The 21,166-nt window shown below is 38.9% G+C and overlaps 1 protein-coding gene across 2 annotated transcripts in view; it reads left to right on the top strand.

Moving 5' to 3' along the window:
* The first annotated feature begins 253 nt into the window (after positions 1-253).
* The window catches only part of FCHSD2 (FCH and double SH3 domains 2), a 356,033-nt gene continuing 335,120 nt past the window's right edge, over positions 254-21,166 (top strand). For both annotated transcript variants that reach the window (XM_020989616.2, XM_078156892.1), the window contains exons 1-2: positions 254-692; positions 2,816-2,913. In XM_020989616.2, the coding sequence (XP_020845275.1) occupies positions 672-692; positions 2,816-2,913 (119 nt within the window). In that variant the 5' untranslated portion in view covers positions 254-671. The remainder of the gene's footprint in view (positions 693-2,815; positions 2,914-21,166) is intronic.

Genomic DNA, 21,166 nt, shown 5'->3' with positions numbered 1-21,166 from the left:
GGAAGAAGGGGGGAAGCTGCAGATTTTCCCCTCTCCCACCTTCCCCAGAGCCCTCCTCCCCTCTGTCCTGCCCGAAGCCTCCCCTTCTCTAAGTCCACTCGCATCCCCAGTAATAGACACTCCCTCGGGCAGGGTCTGAGCCCCTGCCTTCCTCCCTACTCCTGGGGTCTTCCTCCCCCCAACCTCCGCGCAATTCCCGCCTCACAGATCCCTGGGCCCTCTTTCCTCTCCTGGGGTTCCTCCTTCCCCAGCTACTGGGGAGAGCCAGCCCCCCGCCCCTCCCAGTTGCTCGCAGAGTCCAGCCCCAGCCCCCCGCCCTGCGCAGGGTCCCCGCCTCCTCCGGAGCTCGCTCTCTGGCACACACACACACGCGCGCACACACGCACAGCCCGGGGTCCAGCCCAGCCCTCCCCCAGGTCTCCTCCTGCAGCCGCCAGGGAAACCTTGCACACAGAGACAGACACACTGGGAGACTCGCACGCACTGGGCCCAGTCAGCCCTCCCGTGGGTCTCCTCCTCTTGGGGCTGCCCGGGAAAGCTGCATACCCGCACACCCCGAGGCAGGGTCCAGCCCGACCCCCTCCCCGCTTCCTCTCCCCTTTCCTGGTCTCCTGCTGCTGCTACTGCCGTCGCCGCCGCCGCTGGGGGAGGATTCATGTCCCTCCAGCATCATGCAGCCGCCGCCGAGGAAGGTGAGCGAGCCGGCGGGGCTGCGGCTGGGGCCGGGAGGGGGCGGGAGCACGCGGGGGGCTGTGGAGGTGGGGGCGGCGGGCTCTGCAGCTGCTTCGAGCTGCGAAGGAGAAAGGCTTCTAGTCCTGCTGTCGGCTTGTCCCCGCCCCGGGCTGGATCTGCTCTTCCCGCAGCAGCCCAGGGACGCGCGGCTTTTCTCGCCGCCGCAGCCCGTGATGCGGGGCCGGGATGCTGGAGGGTGAGGGGAGAGCTTTTGGGTCTCCTCGCCCAGCTGTAACCCCGAGCCCCCCCGAGGCCCACCTCTCCTGCGCACCCGCTCAGTCTCTTTGGGAATGGGGTGGAAGCCTGCGCTGTCTGCAGGAGTTGTATTGATGTGTGTGATATGAGAGAGAGAGAGTGTGTGAGTGTATGTGTGTGTGTGTGTGTGTGTGTGTGTTTGTATGTGTTGTGCGCGCCCCGGGAGAGTGCATTCTTGTTGCAAAGTGCATTCTCGGGGTTGCACGGAGGCAGAGCGAGCTTGGGAGCCGAGCAATCCCCTGCAGTTCTGCAGAGCCCATGCGAGTGTGTGTATTATTGTTTAGTCTGCACAGAGGCTTCGCCCTCCGCTCCCGCCGCCCCCCATTTTGCAGGATTTGGTTGTGTTCTTCACTCCTCAGTTGGGCCTGGTTTTCCTCCGGGAGCCAGAGGGGAGAAGTTGAAATGGTCACACCCCTTCATCTCCTCACCTTCTACCCCCTCCCCCCTCCCCTCCCGAAATGAAGGTTTACCGGGCATTCCCAAGTGAGCAAGCGTGATAAAGTGAAAAGACCTGGGTCTGAATCTCGCCCTTGACACTTCCTCATTAGTAGCGTTATTTTGGAAAAGTCCCTTCCCCTTTCTGGCCTTCAGTTTCCTCATCTGTAAAATGAGGGAGTTGTACTAGGTGACCTTTAAGATCCTTTCCTACTAGTAAAATGAAGTGCTGGGATCCTATTCCAAAAGGTACCCCTACCTGGCTATTTGGGCAAGGTGCTTCAGCCTGAGTTCCCTACTACCGCTAAGATGGGGGGTGGGGTGGGGAAGTTGTGTATTCATCTGAGGTTATGTTTCACATGAAGCAATAGGAACGAGCGCCCAGTACAGGAAGAGGGAAGGGTTTGTGTCAGGTTTGTGTCCACCACCTTTTTTCCCATCACAAACTGCTGTCCTTTCACCCTAATCCCAGCCCCCTTTAGCCTTTTAGAGTGGGGCTGTTTGTTTTCTGAAGCTAAATGTTTTCTTAATATCAAATTCACTAGTGTGTGCTTTTTTAATTTCATTTTTATTTAAAGCCGGGTTTCTTTAGTAAATTCGGCCCTTGTCTATTGGGAATGTCTGTCACACACACACAACTCCCCACCCCCCCCAGGGGAGCTGGGTAATAGCTCTCAGAGTCCTAGACAGATTTTCTCATCCCAATGGCATAGGCTCCAAGACAGAGCAAGGAGATATTCTGACACCTTCCCCCCACCAAAAACAAACAAACAAACCCTAGCCCACCAAAAAACCAAATTTGAAGTAAACAGCTAAAGTTACCAGGATACTAGTTAACTGTCCTGGTTAAATGGTTAGCTTTCCTTCTCTGAGTTAGAAGTGTGTATTCTCTTTCGTGAGAGAGTGAATCTGATTGTATGGGCTGTCAATGAGATGAGTGTGTCATCCTCAGGCATTTTGTTCCATGGAGCCATTATGGAATAATTTATTTAATCGATGCCCATTTCATGATTGTGTAACTAGTATTTATTAGATGTTATGTATATGAGGGAGGACGGCTTCCCTTTATTTCCCCTCCTCGATTTTTGTGGATGGACATATTCGATTTGTTTGGAGAAAACAAATTCTTTTAGATGGGTGCCTGGTTGTTCAAATGATGATCCAACTTGCCCAGTTTGACATCTTTTAAATGAAATTGGTCATCTACTCTTTAGTTAAACCAGTGTTTTGGCCTCTTTGGCTAGTTTGTTCATAAAACATTTTATTTTCTGGAGATGCTGAAATAGGCAATTTAGCGAACTGGAAGATGGGCATGTGATATTATAATTTAGTATTTTTTGTTTTGTTCATATTACATTTTGCCTTATCTGCATCAATTTCTGGTGTATTTTAGGTGAAAGTTACACAGGAACTGAAAAATATTCAGGTTGAACAGATGACAAAACTTCAGGCCAAACATCAGGCAGAATGTGATTTACTTGAAGATATGAGGTAAGGTCACAGCAAACACCTTTAAAAATCCTATAATATCTCCCTTTTGGAAGAACATTTGCGTTACAAAACCCCAGGAACTGATGATGGAATTTCCTCTTGGATTTCCTGCTTTTCGGCTGCTGGAGCTTTGACACAGCTGGAAATTATAACTGAAGCAAGCACAATGCAACCCTTTTCTTCTCTTCAGTGGGGGAAGGCTACAGTGTATAAATGCAGTTGTGAAGAAATCAAACGAATGTCAAGCATCATAACAGTAATTCTCATTTTAAATGGTCTCTCAGCTGAATGCTAGAGATACATGTTTAAAGACAGCTACTTGTTGTCTTTAATTCTGTTAAACTGTTGAATTCTCAAAATCATTGTCCACCGAAGTGGGCACTTCCAGGGATTGCTGATAAATGTCTTTGGAATCAACAGAAAGTAAATGTTGTTAAAAATTATTTACTGGAACTTGACCAAAAAAAATCTGACTTCATTTCCTGGAATGCTTAATTCAGGAGGGAAATTGAAAGTGTGAGATGTGTTTTTTTTTTTTGTTGAAGATTCGCTGTGTTCTTGGTCAAGGTTACATTGCAGTTAATGGGATGGATACCTTGCAACGGTTGTAGAATTAGATAACTTCAGTTATAGAGGGAGTGGTGACAGTACCAAAACAGAGAGTCTTCTGAGTTCAAATCCCAGCCTTAGACACGTGTCACTTCCTAGCTATGAGACCCTGGGCAAGTCATTTAACCCTGATTGCCTCACCAAAAAGCAAAAAAAAAAATAGTATTTATTGTTTGTATAATATTCTAGAAACTTTATTAGAAGTTTCAACTGACAGTAGAGTAGACAAAGGTAATTGTGTATTAGTATAGAAAATGAAAAATAATTTCATATTAAGGGGTTGAATGAAAATTGCTGACACTTATGTAGCACCTTAAAATTTACAAAGTACATTATTTTATTTGGTCCTTATAGCTAGATTCTCTAAGTAGTATTATCCCCATTTTACAGATGATGAGATAGAGCCTTGGTGGCAGTGTTAAGGCTATATAAATAGAGGTAACTAGGTGATACAGTGGAATTGAAGTCAGGAAGACTTGAGTTCAATTTTGTCTCATATACTTATTGTGCAGGTAGTTGTTGGCTGGATGACCCTGGGCCAAAAAGATTTAATCTCTCTCAGCTTCAGTTTCCTGTAAGCAGCTGAGTTAAAATCTGATATAAGACACTTAGTAGCCATGTGACCTTGGGCAAGTTAACTTAACCTATTTGCCTCAGTTTCCTCATCTATAAAATGGGGATAATAATAGCAGCTAACTTTCAGAGTTGTGAGCATGAAATGAGGTAGTGCTTAGCACAGTGCTTGGCACATAGTAAGCACTATATAAATGTTTACTATTATTATTGTGAATCTCAAAAGAGATAATATTTGTAAACCATTTTGGAAACTTTAAAGCTATATAAATTCTAGCTATTATTATTATTACTATCATCATTATGATCTTCCTCCTCTTTGTACTCCTAGGGGATTAGACTCAGTGGTTTGTAAGTTCACTTTTAGCTCTAATTCTTTCCTCCTACGATCCAACGGCTTGCTTGTTAACAAGTAGTAAGTATTGGAGGTAGCATCTTTCCTGACTCCAAATCCATTATTTTCTCCCCTACTGATCTTTCTAGTATAACATACTGTTTGTTTCTGTTAATAATTGCTTAAACCATAATTAAGAATATGCTTAAATCTTATCAGAATAATTTTTCTCTTAAGGAAAAAATTTCTCTTGTATTTAACGTAAACTAGTGTCTGTACTCATAAAATGATTAACGAGTGACTGTTGAATAATTTTGACTAGTTAACTGATTTTGTAGCCTGTAGATATTTTCTTTAAAAAGATTGCATTTTTTTCTATGTAGCCTAGGTAAGACTATTCGAGATTTTTTGAGATTTCTGATATTTGTCTTTATTGTCAGAAATTAAAACTGAAGCATTTAAATATCTTCTCTAAAACTTAGCATAACAAAATTGCTAGCTTCACCCTATAAAGTATTTTTAATTTATACTGTTTTCTCTCCATTCTCATAGGGCAGCTTAATATGCTTTCATATTGCAATCCTTGTTCATTATTTTGAATTGACTTTCATGGTTTTGAATTTGTGCGGTCAGAGATTTAGCAAAATAGGTAGAGAAAGTAAATTCAAGTGTCTAGAAGGAGTACAAGAATACATAATTAAATCTGAATGTGAAGGTCTCTGGGATAAACTGTTTCTCTTTGATGAAGTAATGTAAGTGAAAGCACTGTATAAGTGTGAGATCCAATGTTATGTTGCACCCTATTTGTTTTCCTGCCTCTTGTTTCTTCTTTTGCTGTTTTTTGTCAACGAAGTGCTGTCTCTGATTGCCTCATTCCTTTCCTCAAAGACCTTCAATGACTCCCTATTGCCTGTGGGATAAAATACAGATACCTTAACCTGGCATTCAAGGACATTCCCTTTTTAGCTACCTTTCTAGCCTTATTTTACACTATTCTTTTTGATGTACTCCACTCCATGGATGAACAAGTCCTCATTCTACTGTCTCCTGCTTCTATGCATTTGGAGATACCATCCCTCTTACCTTGAATGAACTTTTCTCATATCTTAGTGAAATAAATCCTTGTATTTTTTCAAGACTTAGCATGGTACTATCCTCTCCATACAATGCCCTCTGACCTTCCAGTGAGAATTTAGATGTCTTTTCTTGAGTCTTTCATGCTCCTCACTTAACTCATTTAATCTTATTCTACCTTGTGATTGTTTTCTGTGTATGCCTTTCAATTCTCCCTCTATAATGCAAGCTTCTTGAAGGCAGAAGTTATCATTTTTCATCTTTTCTTTCCCAGCTCCTCAACACAGTGTTTCATGCTTTTATTTGCTCTATATCTGTAATTTCAGGGGGGTAGAAAACCTGCTATAAGACTCTACTCTCCCTAATATAGTTCATCAATTTGTAATTTAGAATCTTAGTGAGTGGCCTCGGACAGGACTTTCCCAGGGTCACACAGTTAGGTTGTGTCAGGCAGAACTTGAACCTAGGTCTTGCTGACTCCAAGTCTATTCGTTTTACCACCCTGCTGCCTTATATCCCATTACATTGCTCTATTATTAACCTTTGGTGGCCTCTTCCCATCCAAGATATGTTTCATCTGGAGTTGTTATTTCACAAATGTTATTGAACTGAATTGAAATATTCCTGGTATAATGTATGTGGGCACATTTAGAAATGAGATATTTTAGAAGTTCAGCTTCGTAGGGTGTGGATGGCAACTGTTCAGTCTCGTTGTACTTTGTCATAGTCCAGTGTACAGTGGGATACTTAAAAGTACTTGGATATTAGATAATGCGTGACAGACATTTTCATCACAGATACATAATACATTTAGACTGTATTGGTGCTTTAAGGGACTCATTTGGACTTCAGATGGGTTGACGTGTTCTTTTTAATTAAGTTGATTAAAATAATCTCCCTGCCCCTTATGTTGTTGTGAACCCAGTAACTATTTCTTGCTTGCTGAGATCTGAGTTAAGACTGCTGATTCTATCACTGCTGCTGTAGAACAGCAAGCTTAATGTGTGTTTTGGAGAGGCAGTGGTGGAGAGGGAAAGGTCTGACCTGGGTTTGACAACCAGGAGAAAGATATTTCCCCTTTTTGAGCCTTTGTTTTCTAATCTGTGAAAGGGGTATACTGATACTTGCATTGCCTACCTCATAGCATTTTTAGGAGGAAAGCACTATATAAACCAGAAAGTACAACAAAAATGTGAATACCTGTTTTAGTCACAGACACTTTTGTGACTCAAGTTGACAAGAGGAAGGTAGAAATTACCAAAGGAGGAAACCTGGAACCTCTGGTCTTAGTTGGCAAGTTCAATAGTAATAACAGCTCCTACTTATATAGCATCATCATAAAGTTTGTAGCATGTTTTTTTTGTAAGAGGGATGGTATTATGTGATAACTATAAACTGTGATAACAGTTTATAGTTTGTAAAGCATTTTAAGTATACTGTCTTATTTGATTCTCAAATGTCCAGTAATAATAGCAGACATTTATTTAGGCAGTGAGATATTATTTTCATCTTAAAGATGATGAGACTGAGGCACAGAGACTTTTTCAGGGTCAGAGAGTTTAATAGTAGTAGAGCTAAGGATTTGAACACAAGCCTCTAGACTCTAAATCTATTAGTCTTCCTGCCATAGCCATAACTGAAATATTAGTGTCCTGGTTTTATAGCCGAGGGAACTGAGGCCCAAAGATGTTAGTGTCATGCTGATCATGGTCCCATGGCTAGTGAGTATTAGATCATCACCCAACTCCAAGTCCAATGTTGTATGTACTATGCTAACTTTCCTTTGAAAAAAATAATTGAAATGGATACTAAAATTATTTTCACATAGGTCATTTGCTTTTCTATAAAATGGGCTTCCCACTTGCCCCACAGTTTTCAGTTACAGTTGAAGATTTGCTTAAAGTCACATAAGGAAAAGACAACCAAGCTCATTAATAAAGAAACTTCTTAATCAGTAAAGATCTCATCATTTTGAAATGTGAGATAAACCTGGTGATCATATATCTAAAAACTTTCTGGACTTGAAATAGGAAAATTCTTCATTGAATCAGCGCATTTTTGACCTCCCTCCCTTCCCCCCCCCATCTTCTTGTCCCCTCTGGAGTTCTGAGCAAGGAGACTGACTGCCATTCACTTTTCCCCCTCTAACACAGTAATTTGGAGGCGAAGTTGAGGACAAGTATTTGGGAGTGGAACAGGTGGGAGAAAAGAAGAGGTATCATTTTGCGGAGAAGAAACTTTTTAAAAATTAATTTATTTTTAATTTTCAACATTCACTTCCATAAGCTTTTGAGTTTTAAATTTTCTCCTGCTCCTTTCCCTCCCTCCTCCCCAATATGGCATACAATCTGATATAGGTTGTACATATGCATTCACATTAAACACATTTTCACATTTGACGTGTTGTAAAGAAGAATTAGAAACAATAGGAGGAACCACCAGAAAGAGGAAACAAAACACAACAGAAGAAAAAAATAGTGAATAGTCTGCTTCGATCTGCATTCAAACTCCATGGTTCTTTCTCTGGATGTGGATAGTGTTTTCCATCATGAGTCTTTTGGAGTTGTCTTAGATCCTTGCATTGCTGAGAAGAGCTAAGCCTATCAAAGTTAGTTATTGCACAGTGTGGCTGTTACTGTGTACAATGTTCTCCTGGTTCTGCTCATTTCACTCAGCATCAGTCCCTACAAGTCTTTCTGGGTTTTTCTGAAGTCTGCCTGCTCATCATTTCTTATAGTACAATAGTATTCCATTATATTCTTGTACCACAACTTGTTCAGCCGTTCCCCAGTTGATGGGCATCTCCTCAATGTCCAATTCTTTGCCATCACAAAAAGAGCTGCTATAAATCTTTTTGTACGTGTGGGTCCTTTTCCCATTTGTATGATCTTGGGATACAGACGTAGGAGTGGTATTGCTGGATCAAAGGGTACGCACAATTTTATAGCCTTTGGGCATAGTTCCAGATTGTTCTCCAGAAGAGTTGGATCAGTTCACAACTCTACCAACAATGCATTAGTGTTCCAATTTTCCCGTGTCTTCTCCAGCATTTATCATTTTCCTGTTTTGTGATGTTAGCCAATCTGATAGGTGTGATGTGGTACCTCAGAATTGTTTTGATTTGCATTTCTCTAATCAATAGTGATTTAGAGCATTTTTTCACATGATGATAGACAGCTTTAATTTCTTCATCTGAAAACTGCCTATTTGTATCCTTTGATCATTTATCGATTGGGGAATGACTTGTATTCATATAAATTTGACTCAGTTCTCTATATAGTTTGGAAATGAGGCCTTTATCAGAGACACTGGTTGTAAAAATTATTGTTATTAATTTCTTTTGGTGAGGCAATTGGGATTAAGTGACTTGCCTAGGGTCACACAGCTAATAAGTGTCAAGTATCTGGTCTGAGATCAGATTTGAACTCAGGTCCTCCTGACTCCAGGGCTGGTGCTCTATCCATTGCGCTACCTAGCTGCCCCTTGGTTATAAACATTCTTTCCCAGTTTTCTGCTTCCCTCCTAATCTTGGTTGCATTGGGTTTGTTTGTGCAAAAACTTTTCAATGTAATATAATCAGAATTATCTGTTTTGCGTTTCATAATGTTTTCTCTCTTGTTTGGTCATAAATTCTTCCGTTCTCCATAAATATGACAGATAAACTATTCCTTGCTTTCCCAGTTGTCATATAATATCAGCCTCTATATCTAAATTGTGTATCCGTTTTGACTGTATTTTGGCATGTGGTGTAAGATGTTGATCTGTGCCTAGTTTCTGCCTTACTATTTTCCAGTTTTCCCATCAGTTTTTGTCAATAGTGAGTTTTTATCCCAGAGGCTAGGATTGCTGAATTTATCAAACAGTGGATTACTATCGTTATTGACTGCTGTATCTTGTGTACCTAACCCATCCTACTGATCCACCACTCTATTTCTTTGCTAGTACCAGTTTTGATGATTGCTGCTTTATAATGCAACTTAAGATCTGGTATGGATAGGCTACCCTTCCTAGCAGTTCTTTTCATAAATTCCCTTAATATTCTGGACCTTTTGTTCTTTCAGATGAATTTTTTTATTATTTTTTCTAGCTCTATAAAATAGTTTTTTGGTAGTTTGATTGGTATGACACTGAATAAGTCAATTAATTTAGGTAAAATAGAAGAAACTTTTGAAAAATAAATTTACTGATTTTTGTTGTTTTGTTTTTATATCACTTACATTTACCACTATATTCTTTCTCCTACCCCTTTCCAGAAGGTCATCCCTTGTAATAAAAAAGAAAGTAAGAGGAAGAAAATCATTCAGCAAAACTAACCAACACATTGAAGATGTTTTGAGTGATGTTCAGTGTTTTACAACCGTAGTCACCTCCCCGGTTCTGCTAAGAACTGGGGAAAGTGGGCTTCTGACATCTATTCTTTGGGGCCAAGCTTGGACATCATACTTTTGCAGCCCTCAGTTTCAAGTGTCTTGTTGATGTTCTTTCCATTTAAATTATTATAGTTATGTATATTTTTTCCTGATTTCAGTTACTTTACTTTGTATCAGTTTATATAAATCTTTCCAAGCCTCTGTGTTCATCATACTTATTGCTTTTTACAGTACAGTAATAGTGCATTACATGTTCCACAATTTGTTTAGGTGTTCACCTATCGGTGAGCATCTATAGTACTCTGTGTCTAGCTCTTTGCTACTACAAAAAGTGCTGCTATAAATATTTTGGTGTTCATGGGACCTTTCGTTTTGTCATTAACCTCCTTGAGGTATGTGCCTAGCAATAGAATTTCTGGGTCAAACGGTATGGACATTTTAGTCATTTTGAAATGCTTTTCAGAACTGTTAATACCCGTTCGCAGTCCTGTCTGTTTTAAAAGTGTGTCTTTCTACCATCCCTATCACATTGACTATTCTCATATTTTTATCATTTTTGCCAATTCTCTGCGTGTTAAATTAAAACTTAGGGTTGTTTTGCTTTGTGTTTCCCATAATTAGTGATTTGGAGCATTCTTTCTTGGGATTGCTAATAATTTGTAATTCTTTAGAGAAGTGTTTGTTTTTATCCTGTGACCACTTTCTGTTGTGGAATGCCTTGTGGTTAGATGTTTCTGTTTATATATTTTGGACATCTAAACCTTATCACATATATTTGATACTAAGATTTTTTTTTCTCTTCTCACTGATTCTGTTTGTGTTAATCTTGTTGCTGCAAAAGCTTTTCAGTTTCATATCAGTTATCTCTTATTTTTTGTGATTGCCTCTGTCCCTTGTTTGATCTAGTAGGAAACTTTTGAGTGATGGGTTTGCTATTCATTTTTGACCTTCAGATTTTTGACCTCGTGCTTTTGTTTTCCATGGTTGCTGTATTAAGAATGAGTGAATGTATAAAGCATTTATTAAGCCCTTAGTATGTGCAAAACACTGTGATAAGTGCTGGGGATACAAATGGGAAAGTAAAACAGTCTCTACTCTCATTCAAATGACAAAGCCCATTTTTGCACTAGGCTATGGAAATGTTGCAGTCAGTGGATATGTACTGCCCATCCATGTACACAGTATCTGTTGTTGGGTCATCATGTTCATGAAGAGAAGGAAGGGACTTTAGAGGCTCTTCATTTTGCAGATAAGGAAATAGAGTCCCTCCAAATGTTAAATGACTTGCCCAAAGTCACATAGGTAGTAAGTGGCAGAATTAGAATTTAAATACAGGTCATCTGCATTCTATACCTCTTTATCTTAAAAATGCTGGCACAGTCTTCTGTTTGAATGTTTCTGCATGGTGCTGAGCAGGTTTAGGGGAGAGGCAGTGCAGGTTGATCTTTGCAAAGGAGTACATAGTTCAAGACTGCTGAAGAAAGGCCCCTCATGACTAGAAATTTCTAGTAAATACAACAGATATTTTTTAAAGTGCCGAAGTTCCATATTGTGGTCATTTAAAGGAGGAGGAGCAAGGGAGAGAACTGTTCTTCCATTAATATAGCCTTAGATAACATTAACTTTTTTTGATGGTTATATCACACTTAGTCATTGAATTGGTAATTTGCTAAACTCCCAGGTATTTTATATTTAAAGTTTTATCCTCCATGTCTCCACAATCTTGTACTTTTTACGTGTTTTTTTTTTTAAATAAGTGTGGGAGTTTATATTTGTTGCTATTAAGTTTAAGCTTTGTCAGTTTAGCCTATTAATTTAGCCTGTCAAGGCCTTTTTGGATCCTGATGGCTGCTGTCTCATGCATTGACTAGTCTTCCTAACTTTCCTATCAATTATAATTTGATAAATATGCCATTTTAGCTGAATCATCAACTGCTGAATAAATTGAGAGTTAATTATATAGATCTTCCTGAACCTGGTCTTACCCCAACTATACTTTGTCTTTCACTCCATTGTTAGAGTAATCTTAGATGTAGACCTGGTCATATGACTCATCTGCTCAAAAATCTTAAGTGGGTCCCTAGAGTGAGTTCTTGTTGAATCAAGTTCAGATTTTTTCCCTGGCATTCAAGGCTACCTACAAAGGTCGTTACCCATCCTTTCCACCTTTAGTCTCATATCACTCCTTTCTGCTCACTCTGTATTCCAGCTAAACTAAAACCCTCTGGATTCCCTAAATATGTCCACTCTCGCCTTCATGCCTTTGCTCATTATTGCTTCTTATGCCTGGATTACTCTCCCTCCCCTCTTGACCCACACTTGAAAGACCAATGTTACCTTCTCCCTGGAGCCTTTATTTTATCTTCTAGCAGTTAGTAATGACTCTCTTCCCCTCCCCACAACCTCATTTTGTTAGAACCTCTCCAATAGATTGATATTTTATTGTATTTTATAGTTACATTGTTATTGTATTCTTCTGCTAGACTATAATCTCTGGGAGAGACCGTGTCTCATCTAAACTTTTTATCTCTTTAGTGTTTTTAGGCATTGAATTTTACATACCATTGTTGCTCAACTGTTGAATGAATGAATGCTTTAAGAAAGAATTGATGACAATAACTTCAATTTGTGTAGCATCTTGCTATCTACTATCACCTTGTTTGGTCCTTAGAGCATCCCTTTGATACAGGCAAGGCTGGGATTACTCAAATTTTAGAGTTTGATCCTAAGACCCTCCAAAGCGACCGACAAGATAGTTCAGTAGACCTGGGTTTCAACCTGAACTTCTCTCTCTGTACTACATTTTTGACCTTGAGCTTGTTTTGGCCTCATTTTCCTTCTCTGTCAAGTAAAGGAGACTGGATGACCTTTAAGAGTTCTTACAGTTTTAAATCTTAGGATATGACTTCCCCAGAGGCTTTTAGCTAGTAAGGGACAGAGCCAGATTCTACTCAGATTCCCTGACTCCTACCTCATTGCTCTTTTCACTATACCTCATTGCCTTTAACCTGTGAGGGCTGTGTGAAGATTTAGGATAACATAATCTTTTCCCCATGATGCTGTCAGTACTTCAGTTTGAATTATGGGAGAATAATAACCATTTTATTAATATCTTTTAGGAGACCTGACTTACCATTAGTTATATTGTCATTTTAAGATGGACTTTTAAAAATTTCTTTTTTTACAGTGAACTTGTTAAAACATCAGTAAACTTGAATATTTCATGAATGTGAAAAAGAATAGAAAAAAGAATTGTGTCTAAAACCATGAATCTCTATTATGTATAGCTTGATTTTTTGATGTACACATTAAATTTAACATGATAGCTCCAACACTGCCCTGCTTATCTGTGATACCTTCTGGAGTTCCTTCTGCTTTCTTTTGTTTATTTAAAAAAATTTCATTAATGCTATTTTCTTTGGGGTTTTTTTTGGCCTCGCTATTATTCTTTTCCATTATTACCTTCTGTTACTGTTCCCTCCAAAAAAAGTACTTTTTATAACAAATAAGTGTTATCAGCAGATTGACCATATCTGAAAGGGTATCTAAGCCTGTACCTCTAGGCTCTTACCATTATGCCAAGAGGTGGAAAATGTGATTCATCAGCAATCTTTTGGGGTCTTTATTGGTCATTGTATCAATCTGAGGTCTTGTATTTCATTATGACCATAATATTGTAGTCATTATATAAATTGTTCTCCTGGCTGTGGTCACTTCACCCTGTATTAGTTTATACAAGTCTTCCCAGGTTCCTTTTGTCTTTTCTAAAACACGATATTTCATTACATTCATTTCCCAGTTGATGAACACCCACTTTGTTCCTAGTGCTTTACTATAATAAGAAGTGCTGCTATCAGTATTTTTGTATGTATGGGTCCTTTCCAGCTTTCTTTGATCTCTTTGGCGTATATGAATAGTAATGTGGTATCATTGGATCAAAGGTTATGTGCAGTTTAATGACTTGTGGGGATAGTTTTGCATTGCTTTCCTGAATGGCTTAAGCTCTTCATAAGGCCCCAGCATTCAGCACAGTTTCTGTGTTCCCACATCCCTTCCAGTAATTTTCATTTTCCCTTTTTTGTCATCTCTGCTAATATGATGGGTGTGAAGTGGACCCCCCCTCCCCCAGTTGTTGTAATTTGCATTACTCTTAGTACCAGTGATGTGTGGAGCATTTTTTCACATTATTGTTGATAGCTTAGCTTGCATCTCTTTTGAGGACTGCAGCTTCATAGCCTTTGGCCATTTATGTGTTAGGGAATGATTAAGATGGATTCATTATCAGTTCATTCTTACTTTGGGAACTTAGCAGAGTAGCTCATTTTTCTCTCTCTAGTTCTACTTCTGCATGCTTTAATTGACATTGCCTGTCATGACTGAGGTCAGGACTAACCTGCTGCATCTTGGTTTATACTTGTTTTTAGTTTATTACGGGTGTAGCACCCCTTGGAGCTGTTCAGCTGTGCTTTATTTGAACCTTCCTTCTGATCTCCTTGGTACATCTGTGTGCAGTTGTCTTCCACGTGTTTTCTGTTTTGTAAGCTCTGCAGTAAGCTCAATTCACAAGAAAAATGTTATTTCTAGCATTATGAGAAATGTTACCGTGTCCATTGCTGCACAGAATATTTTTCCTGCTTTTTTTCTCTGGTTCTTTTTTTTTCCCATTATCTAGGGTTTTTCTCTTAGTGAGGCAGAGAGAAAATTTGAAATTGCAGATTATGTGTGCCCTGTACCTCCCTCCCCCACCAGAAACAGTATCCTAGTGCAGTAGAGGCAAGGGCATTAGCCATCCCAATAATACTGTCACTTCACAATCCTGAGAACACAGAAGACAGGATAGACTTATGTTAGTAGCTAATTAAATCACATTTTTTTTTGCGTTTAATAAAGTCACATTTCTCATGAGTATGGTTCTAGTTTATTGCTTTCCAAGCTCATTTGACCCTTGAACTCTTTCTGACTTGGAATTGTTCTGACAGAACCCATACAGTCTGGTTTGGGAAGTTGGCTTGGAATGAAAGGGAGCTATGGACTTTTCAGAGCAAAAGAGGCAGTTAAACTCATTTGCTCAAAAATTGTTTAATGTGATGTACTCACAATTCCTTACTTTTTAAGGAGAAAATATTGTTGAAAGTTTTTGGTGTAATCTCTGTTCCCATTGACTGGAACAGCAGGATTTCATGAAATGCCATTGGGAAACATTGCTCCAACCTGTTACAGACACTTACCCGCTTAACCTGACCAGATTTGTGAGCGTTCAGCAGTACGATCCAGAACAGAATGCAAAGGACTTGAGAGTGGATTAGCCCAACTTCTACTGGATGCATCCTGGTCTGGTGGTACAAATGAGCCCTAGTGGTATCATGGAGAGCAGCGTGTGCTCTCTGAGATGAGGGAAAGGAGCTGGGCTGTGACATAGCTGCCTCCCCTTCTCAGTGCTGCCATGGTTGTAGTGGGGAGGAGGTCATGGGGAAGTGGGAGCTCCGGGAGACAGATTTTCACTTGTTATTTCTTTCTTTCTTGCACTTCCAAAAAACCTAAAACATGGCCCCATGGAAGTAGGTAGGCCTTCAAACCTTAAGGATTTTGTGGCCTGGCTTGAGACCTAACTCCTGTTTATAAAACTATTTTTTATAGGGAGATGCTTTGAATATTCCCCTGTTTAACAGGCAAATGAACAAGCAATAGATATGTATAACTGCCTAGGCTCTGTGCTATTCAGCCTTACAGATTTAGTAGTTATATGAGGTTTTTTTTAAACAGGTCTTTGTCTTAACTAAGGAAGATCCTTACTATTTTGTATATGTTTCAAATATTCATATTCTGATATCATAATTGCAACTCATATAACCTTTTTGATGTGTCTGCTAGGGGTGTGCTGGTAAATGTTTAACTTTGCAAAAAATGTACACATGCCACACTTTTCAGTTTAATCTGCAATATTAACATTAAAAAAAATCATTTTCTTAAGTCTACGCAATCAATAAATCAAGCCCTGATTGTAGCATTTGCCAATTTCCCATGTGTAAATGTGTACCCTGAAAATTTAACCATCTGAGCTGGTGTCAGCTGAAGCTAGCATATCCCTGCTGCTGGGCCATACATAGTAAGTTAACAAATTGCAGAATTTGATTTTAGGAAGAAGGATAATTCTTCGATTTTTACCCATGTAGAACAACTTAAAAAAAACATAAAAGGTGAATTTGTAGAAAACCACCTTGAGTTGAAAAATTCTAGATAATCCAGAGTCATATCTATTATGGAATACATGTATCATATATATACATATATATTTACACACATGTGTGTATATTTGCAGTGTTAATGCTTTTAAATTAAATTCTTTATGAGGTGCTGCAAAATTCATCATGTAGTCACATCTATAATTAGACCATCATTTAATATGATATTCCTGCTCCTAAAGGTATTAAATCTTTGGTAATGTTTAGATTGAACTAAGAAGCGTTTGAGGAAAGAATGGGATGGGCTGAATTTATCTTGCCTGCCAGGTACAGAAATTGAGATTTGCCAATGCTATGTGTATGTAGGGTGTCATTGTAAACATTTCAACAATGTATTTTACTCTAGTTTAGAATCACATCTAACTAATCTAACTAATCACATCTAATCGCTAACCTCCATGCTGTTAATAGTTGTCTAATGTGTTTCCTTGCCTCTAGTTTATCCCCATGACAGTCCTTCACAATGTTTCTCAGTGGGAAGAGAAGGGACAGGAATAAACATATAGCATCTGCTGTGTGCCAAGCACTGTGCTAAGTGATTTACAGATATCTCATTTGAGCTTCACAACAGCACTGTGAGGTGTAGGTACTGTTATTATCTGCATTTTACAGTTTTGGGCCTACTGGGGTAAACAGATATATGTGACTTGCCCAGGGTCACACAGGTAATAATTTAGCTGAATTTGAACTCAGATCTTCCTTGACTTCAGGCTCAGGGTTCTATGCAGTGCTGTCTAGTAATCTTCCTAATACACCATTCTGACAAATGTCAAACAAGGAGGTCTTTTTAGAAGAGACATTCAAGTAGAGACTGGATGACTGTGTCAGAGATGCTCTGTAGAACTTCCTTCTGCGTCTGAGGGTTGATGATTCTACAATTTTCTTCTTAATGGGTAGACTACAGTGGCTTCAAGTCAGAGATAGAGAGAGAGGTCCCTGTCGTTTTTTAATTCCAACTTTGTTTCTTTGGGAAAATACAGTCTATATTATTAAAAATAGTGGTTAGATTCTTAAGTGAGTCTATGACCATTTGTAACATTGATTCTATGGGGAAGTGTCCCACATGCCAAAGAACTATATTACTACCCTTATTTTACTGATGAACACACTGAGACTTAGAAGAGGGAGGATGAGTGGATTTGTCCATGGTCACAATTAATGTAGGAGCTGAGATTCAAACCAAAGTCTTAACTTGCTTCCTGTGATCTTTCTGCTCTGTGCCTTGCTCATTAATCACTCTTAAGTCAGAGCGATTTGGGGCTAAGGCTGGTCTTTTAAGTTGTTTGGGGCCCTGATTGGCTCAGATTAAATATAAATAACAATTGTTTCTATTTTGGCCAGAAATCCTGAGGTTCTTCACCTCCCAGATTTTTTTTTTTGACTAGGTAAAGAGGCCATTCTCTGCCTCATTTCTTATTAAGCCTTAGTCACTGAATGGGTGTTGCTTCAGTCAAACTGAGACCTGTTAAAGACCTTAATTTGAAAAGGCTAAGGTCCTCCATTGCATCCTGGGCCACCTCCAGTTGTCTTGATCTATATCTGACCACTGGACCAGAGGCTGTGGAGGAGAAAATGAGTCTGGTGACTTTGCCCAGCCCTCCCTCACCTAAATCTAGTTCACTTGCACTTTATTCCTCTTCAAGAATGAAGGACAAACAACAACAGCTCATTAAGGAGAGGAGCCATGGCAATTCCATTTCCTGACCTAAAAGAGGGTAAAGGAAAGTAATCCAAGAAGGCTTTGTTGAAAAAGTGAGATTTTAAATGATGGGAGAGAAATAGCTTGTTAGGCTGAAAGGAAAAATCTTTCTTGGTACAGAACACTGCTTTAGAGAAAGCCTAAAGGCAGAATTGGGATGAGAAGTTGGAGGGAGTTTTGAATAGGATATAGAAGATAGAGGGACTGAGACTAAAATAAGTAGGAATATTTAAATTTGGAAGCCTGACTGAGTTATGACAAGTATTTGAAGGTCAGAAGGAAGACTGAGAATTAAGCTGGTAAAGGAGATGTCCCTAGTACTTCTTTTATGCGCCATGAAGAAATGAAAATACTGTTTTCTATTCTGCTCTTCTACTGTGGCCTAAAAGGGCACTGTAATTTGGGATATCTGTGGTTGACTGTTAGAATCTTTAGATGGAATCTTACCAGTCAGAAAGAACAGAGTGTAGCTGCAGTATTTCATTGAATCATAGATTGATAGCTGAAAGGGACTTTCAGAGTCATCTGTGTTGTCAGACTCAAATAGAAAGGGGGGCCAAGAAGGCTTGGATCCCTAATTGGTTCATAAGGATCCCTGCAGGCAGCATGTTGACTTATTTTTAAGATGTAATGTTATCTATGTTTTTATTTATTTTCTTAAATATTTCCCAGTTACATTTTAATCTGGAGTGGTCTGCTAAGTGTTTCACACTTCTGATCTTGTCCAACCCCCTCATTTTGCAGATGAGGTAAAATGGGTTCTCAGACATTAAGTGATTTGCCCAGAATTATACTGGTAATGAGCACCAGAACTGAGATTTGAACCCAAGTTCTTTAGCTTCAGCTCTAGAACTCTCTTTACAGTACCGTACTTCTTACCCCAGTTAGGTTTCTTGCCTCTTCAAGATGATAATAATTATGTCCTTTGGAATCAAATGGCAGTCCTCTAGTGTTATGAAAATGCAGGTGTCTAGTCAGCCTGTTCCCATTGAAGATCTTGACACGAACATATCCAGAAAGGTTTTTTTGTTTGTTTTTTCTTTCCCTTACTGACTTTTGTTGGAAGAAGGAGGCAGTTATCCTTTCCTCAGTACAAAATGGTCTGACTTCATGAATTTATTTGTAGATTTGAGAATGGAGCATTTTTAGTCGCATGTCAGCACTGTGGAATATTGTATCTAAGAGAGCAGTCTTATTTCTAGACATACTCACAGGGAATGCAAGATAGAAGGTGTGAGAGCCAACATTTCAGCAAACTTGTCCGTCATTCTGATGAGAGAGGGACTTAGAAGTTCATCTGTGATCTGAGTCTTCAGCTTTCTTAGATCCAGGATTATTAGGACTGTGGGAAATATTTCAGGCTTCCTGCTCAGTATTATAGACTAACAGGGGTGGGGACTAGAATCTCAAATTTGAAAGTGAATTCTTAGGTCATCTAGTCCAATCTACTTTTGATTTACTTACTTATTTACTTACTTATTTATTTATTTATTTGCTTTTAGGCAGTTGGGGTTAAGTGACTTGCCCAGGGTCACACAGCTAGTAAGTGTCAAGTGTTTGGTCAGAGGCCGAATTTGAACTCGGGTCCTCCTGACTTCAGGGCTGGTGCTCTGTTCAGTGCGCCACCTAGCTGACCCCTAGTCCAATCTACTTTTGAGTAAGACTCTCGTTAATAGCACCCCTGGCAAATGATTAGCCAGCTTCCTCCCAAAGACTCCTTATGCTGGGGATTGCTCTAAAGCAGCTTGTTCTACTTTTGAATAGTTCTAACTGTTAGGGACTTTTTCGAATGTTGAGTCTGAGTTTTCCTCTACCCATGGCCCTTAGTCCTGGGACCACAGGAAATGTATCCAGTCTCTTTCCCAGGTGACTGCTTTACCGACAATTGAAGATAGCAATCTCTTGCCTTCTATGTCTACACTTGAGTTGAAGTTGCCTTCAGGGTATGACCAGGCAATTGTGTGCTGAGGGATGGTTGTTGAATTTGTGAGTACACTAGAATTAAACATTTTCCTCCAGCCAAAGTCCATAGAAAAGGTTTTTGGGGGACCAACTCATAGCATTTCATTTTGAACTTAATATTGCAGATAGGATGGTGATTTGATAAAGTGTAGTTAATTTAGTTTAGTATAGAATCAGTTCATTTTGAGTAGAATCATGAATGAAATTTTATGTTCAGTGTTTGAAATGAAAACAACTGAAAACTAAAAAAAAAAATCCCTTAAGAATAAGCCAGCTTTCACACACTAGTTTCTTTCACTCTCTAGAACATGTGAAATGTAAAAAGCAATTATAATTTTTAAAAAAAATTAAATTTATTGATACATTTGTATATTAGTCATTTTCCAGTAAACAGCCATTTCATAATACCTTTCTTGTAAAAATGTTAAGCACTTCCTAATAGAGTGGTTTCTACTGATAGTACATTTAATTTTATATTTTTGTAGTGTATCATTTGTTTAACAGAAACAAAAGGTTGACTGATCCAAGACAATTTTGAAGGACTTAGGATGAAAAATGCTGTCATTTCCAAAGAACTGATGGAGTTTGAATGCAGATCACGGCATACTTTTTAAATTTCTTTTTTGTGTGTGTCTGTTTTCTTTTGCAGCATGGCTAATATGGAAATATGTTTTGCATGTCTTCACATGTATAATCTGTATTAAATTGCTTGCCTTCTTAATGAGAGGGGAAGGAAGGGAGGAAGAGAGAGAATTTGGGACTCAAAATTTTGAAAAGTGAATGTTAAAAAATTTTTTTTTACATTTAATTGAGAACAATTTTTAAAAATTAGGATAAAAATTAGAATAGGTTGAATGATTTTTTTAACATTGTTAGAACTTTTTATTCTTTTACAAGAAAATTCTGTAAATTTGCAGGAAAAAATTAGAGAACATTTTGCTTAAATTAAAAAATCAAACATTAGCAGTGACCTTTTTGGTTCCTTGGCACTTTGAACATTTTTTTTGACAATAATCTTTACATTTTGCATTAGACTCATTCAGGTTAAATCTGCAGTCTCTCGTGTGCTTTGTGTCAGCATTCTTTTAATAAATGAGAGATGGAGGAAAAGGCTCAGTGTCTTATTTTATGTGAGCAGCTTGGCCATGTAGGGGAGTCTGCAAGATTTATGATGGAGCTTTTAGATATGCTTTGTTTCTGGTGCCAATATGTAATTTAAAGATAATGAATAAAATTCTCTATGCACTTGGCCTCTTGAAAGACAAGCATTGTTAAGCAAATTTTCTATGTATTAACTCTTATTTATAGTTTATAAATATCAAGTGCATTTGAGCACATTGGGTGTGCTATGGCTATGTGGCAGGTCTCAAAGGGGAGTACAGAATTCATT

This window comes from Phascolarctos cinereus, unplaced genomic scaffold (assembly GCF_003287225.1).
Source record: "Phascolarctos cinereus isolate Bilbo 61053 unplaced genomic scaffold, phaCin_HiC Scaffold_726;HRSCAF=1367, whole genome shotgun sequence".
In the NCBI taxonomy this organism is placed as follows: domain Eukaryota; kingdom Metazoa; phylum Chordata; class Mammalia; order Diprotodontia; family Phascolarctidae; genus Phascolarctos; species Phascolarctos cinereus.
The sequence above is the reverse complement of the archived record's forward strand: the minus strand, read 5'-3'. Positions and strand labels throughout refer to the sequence as shown.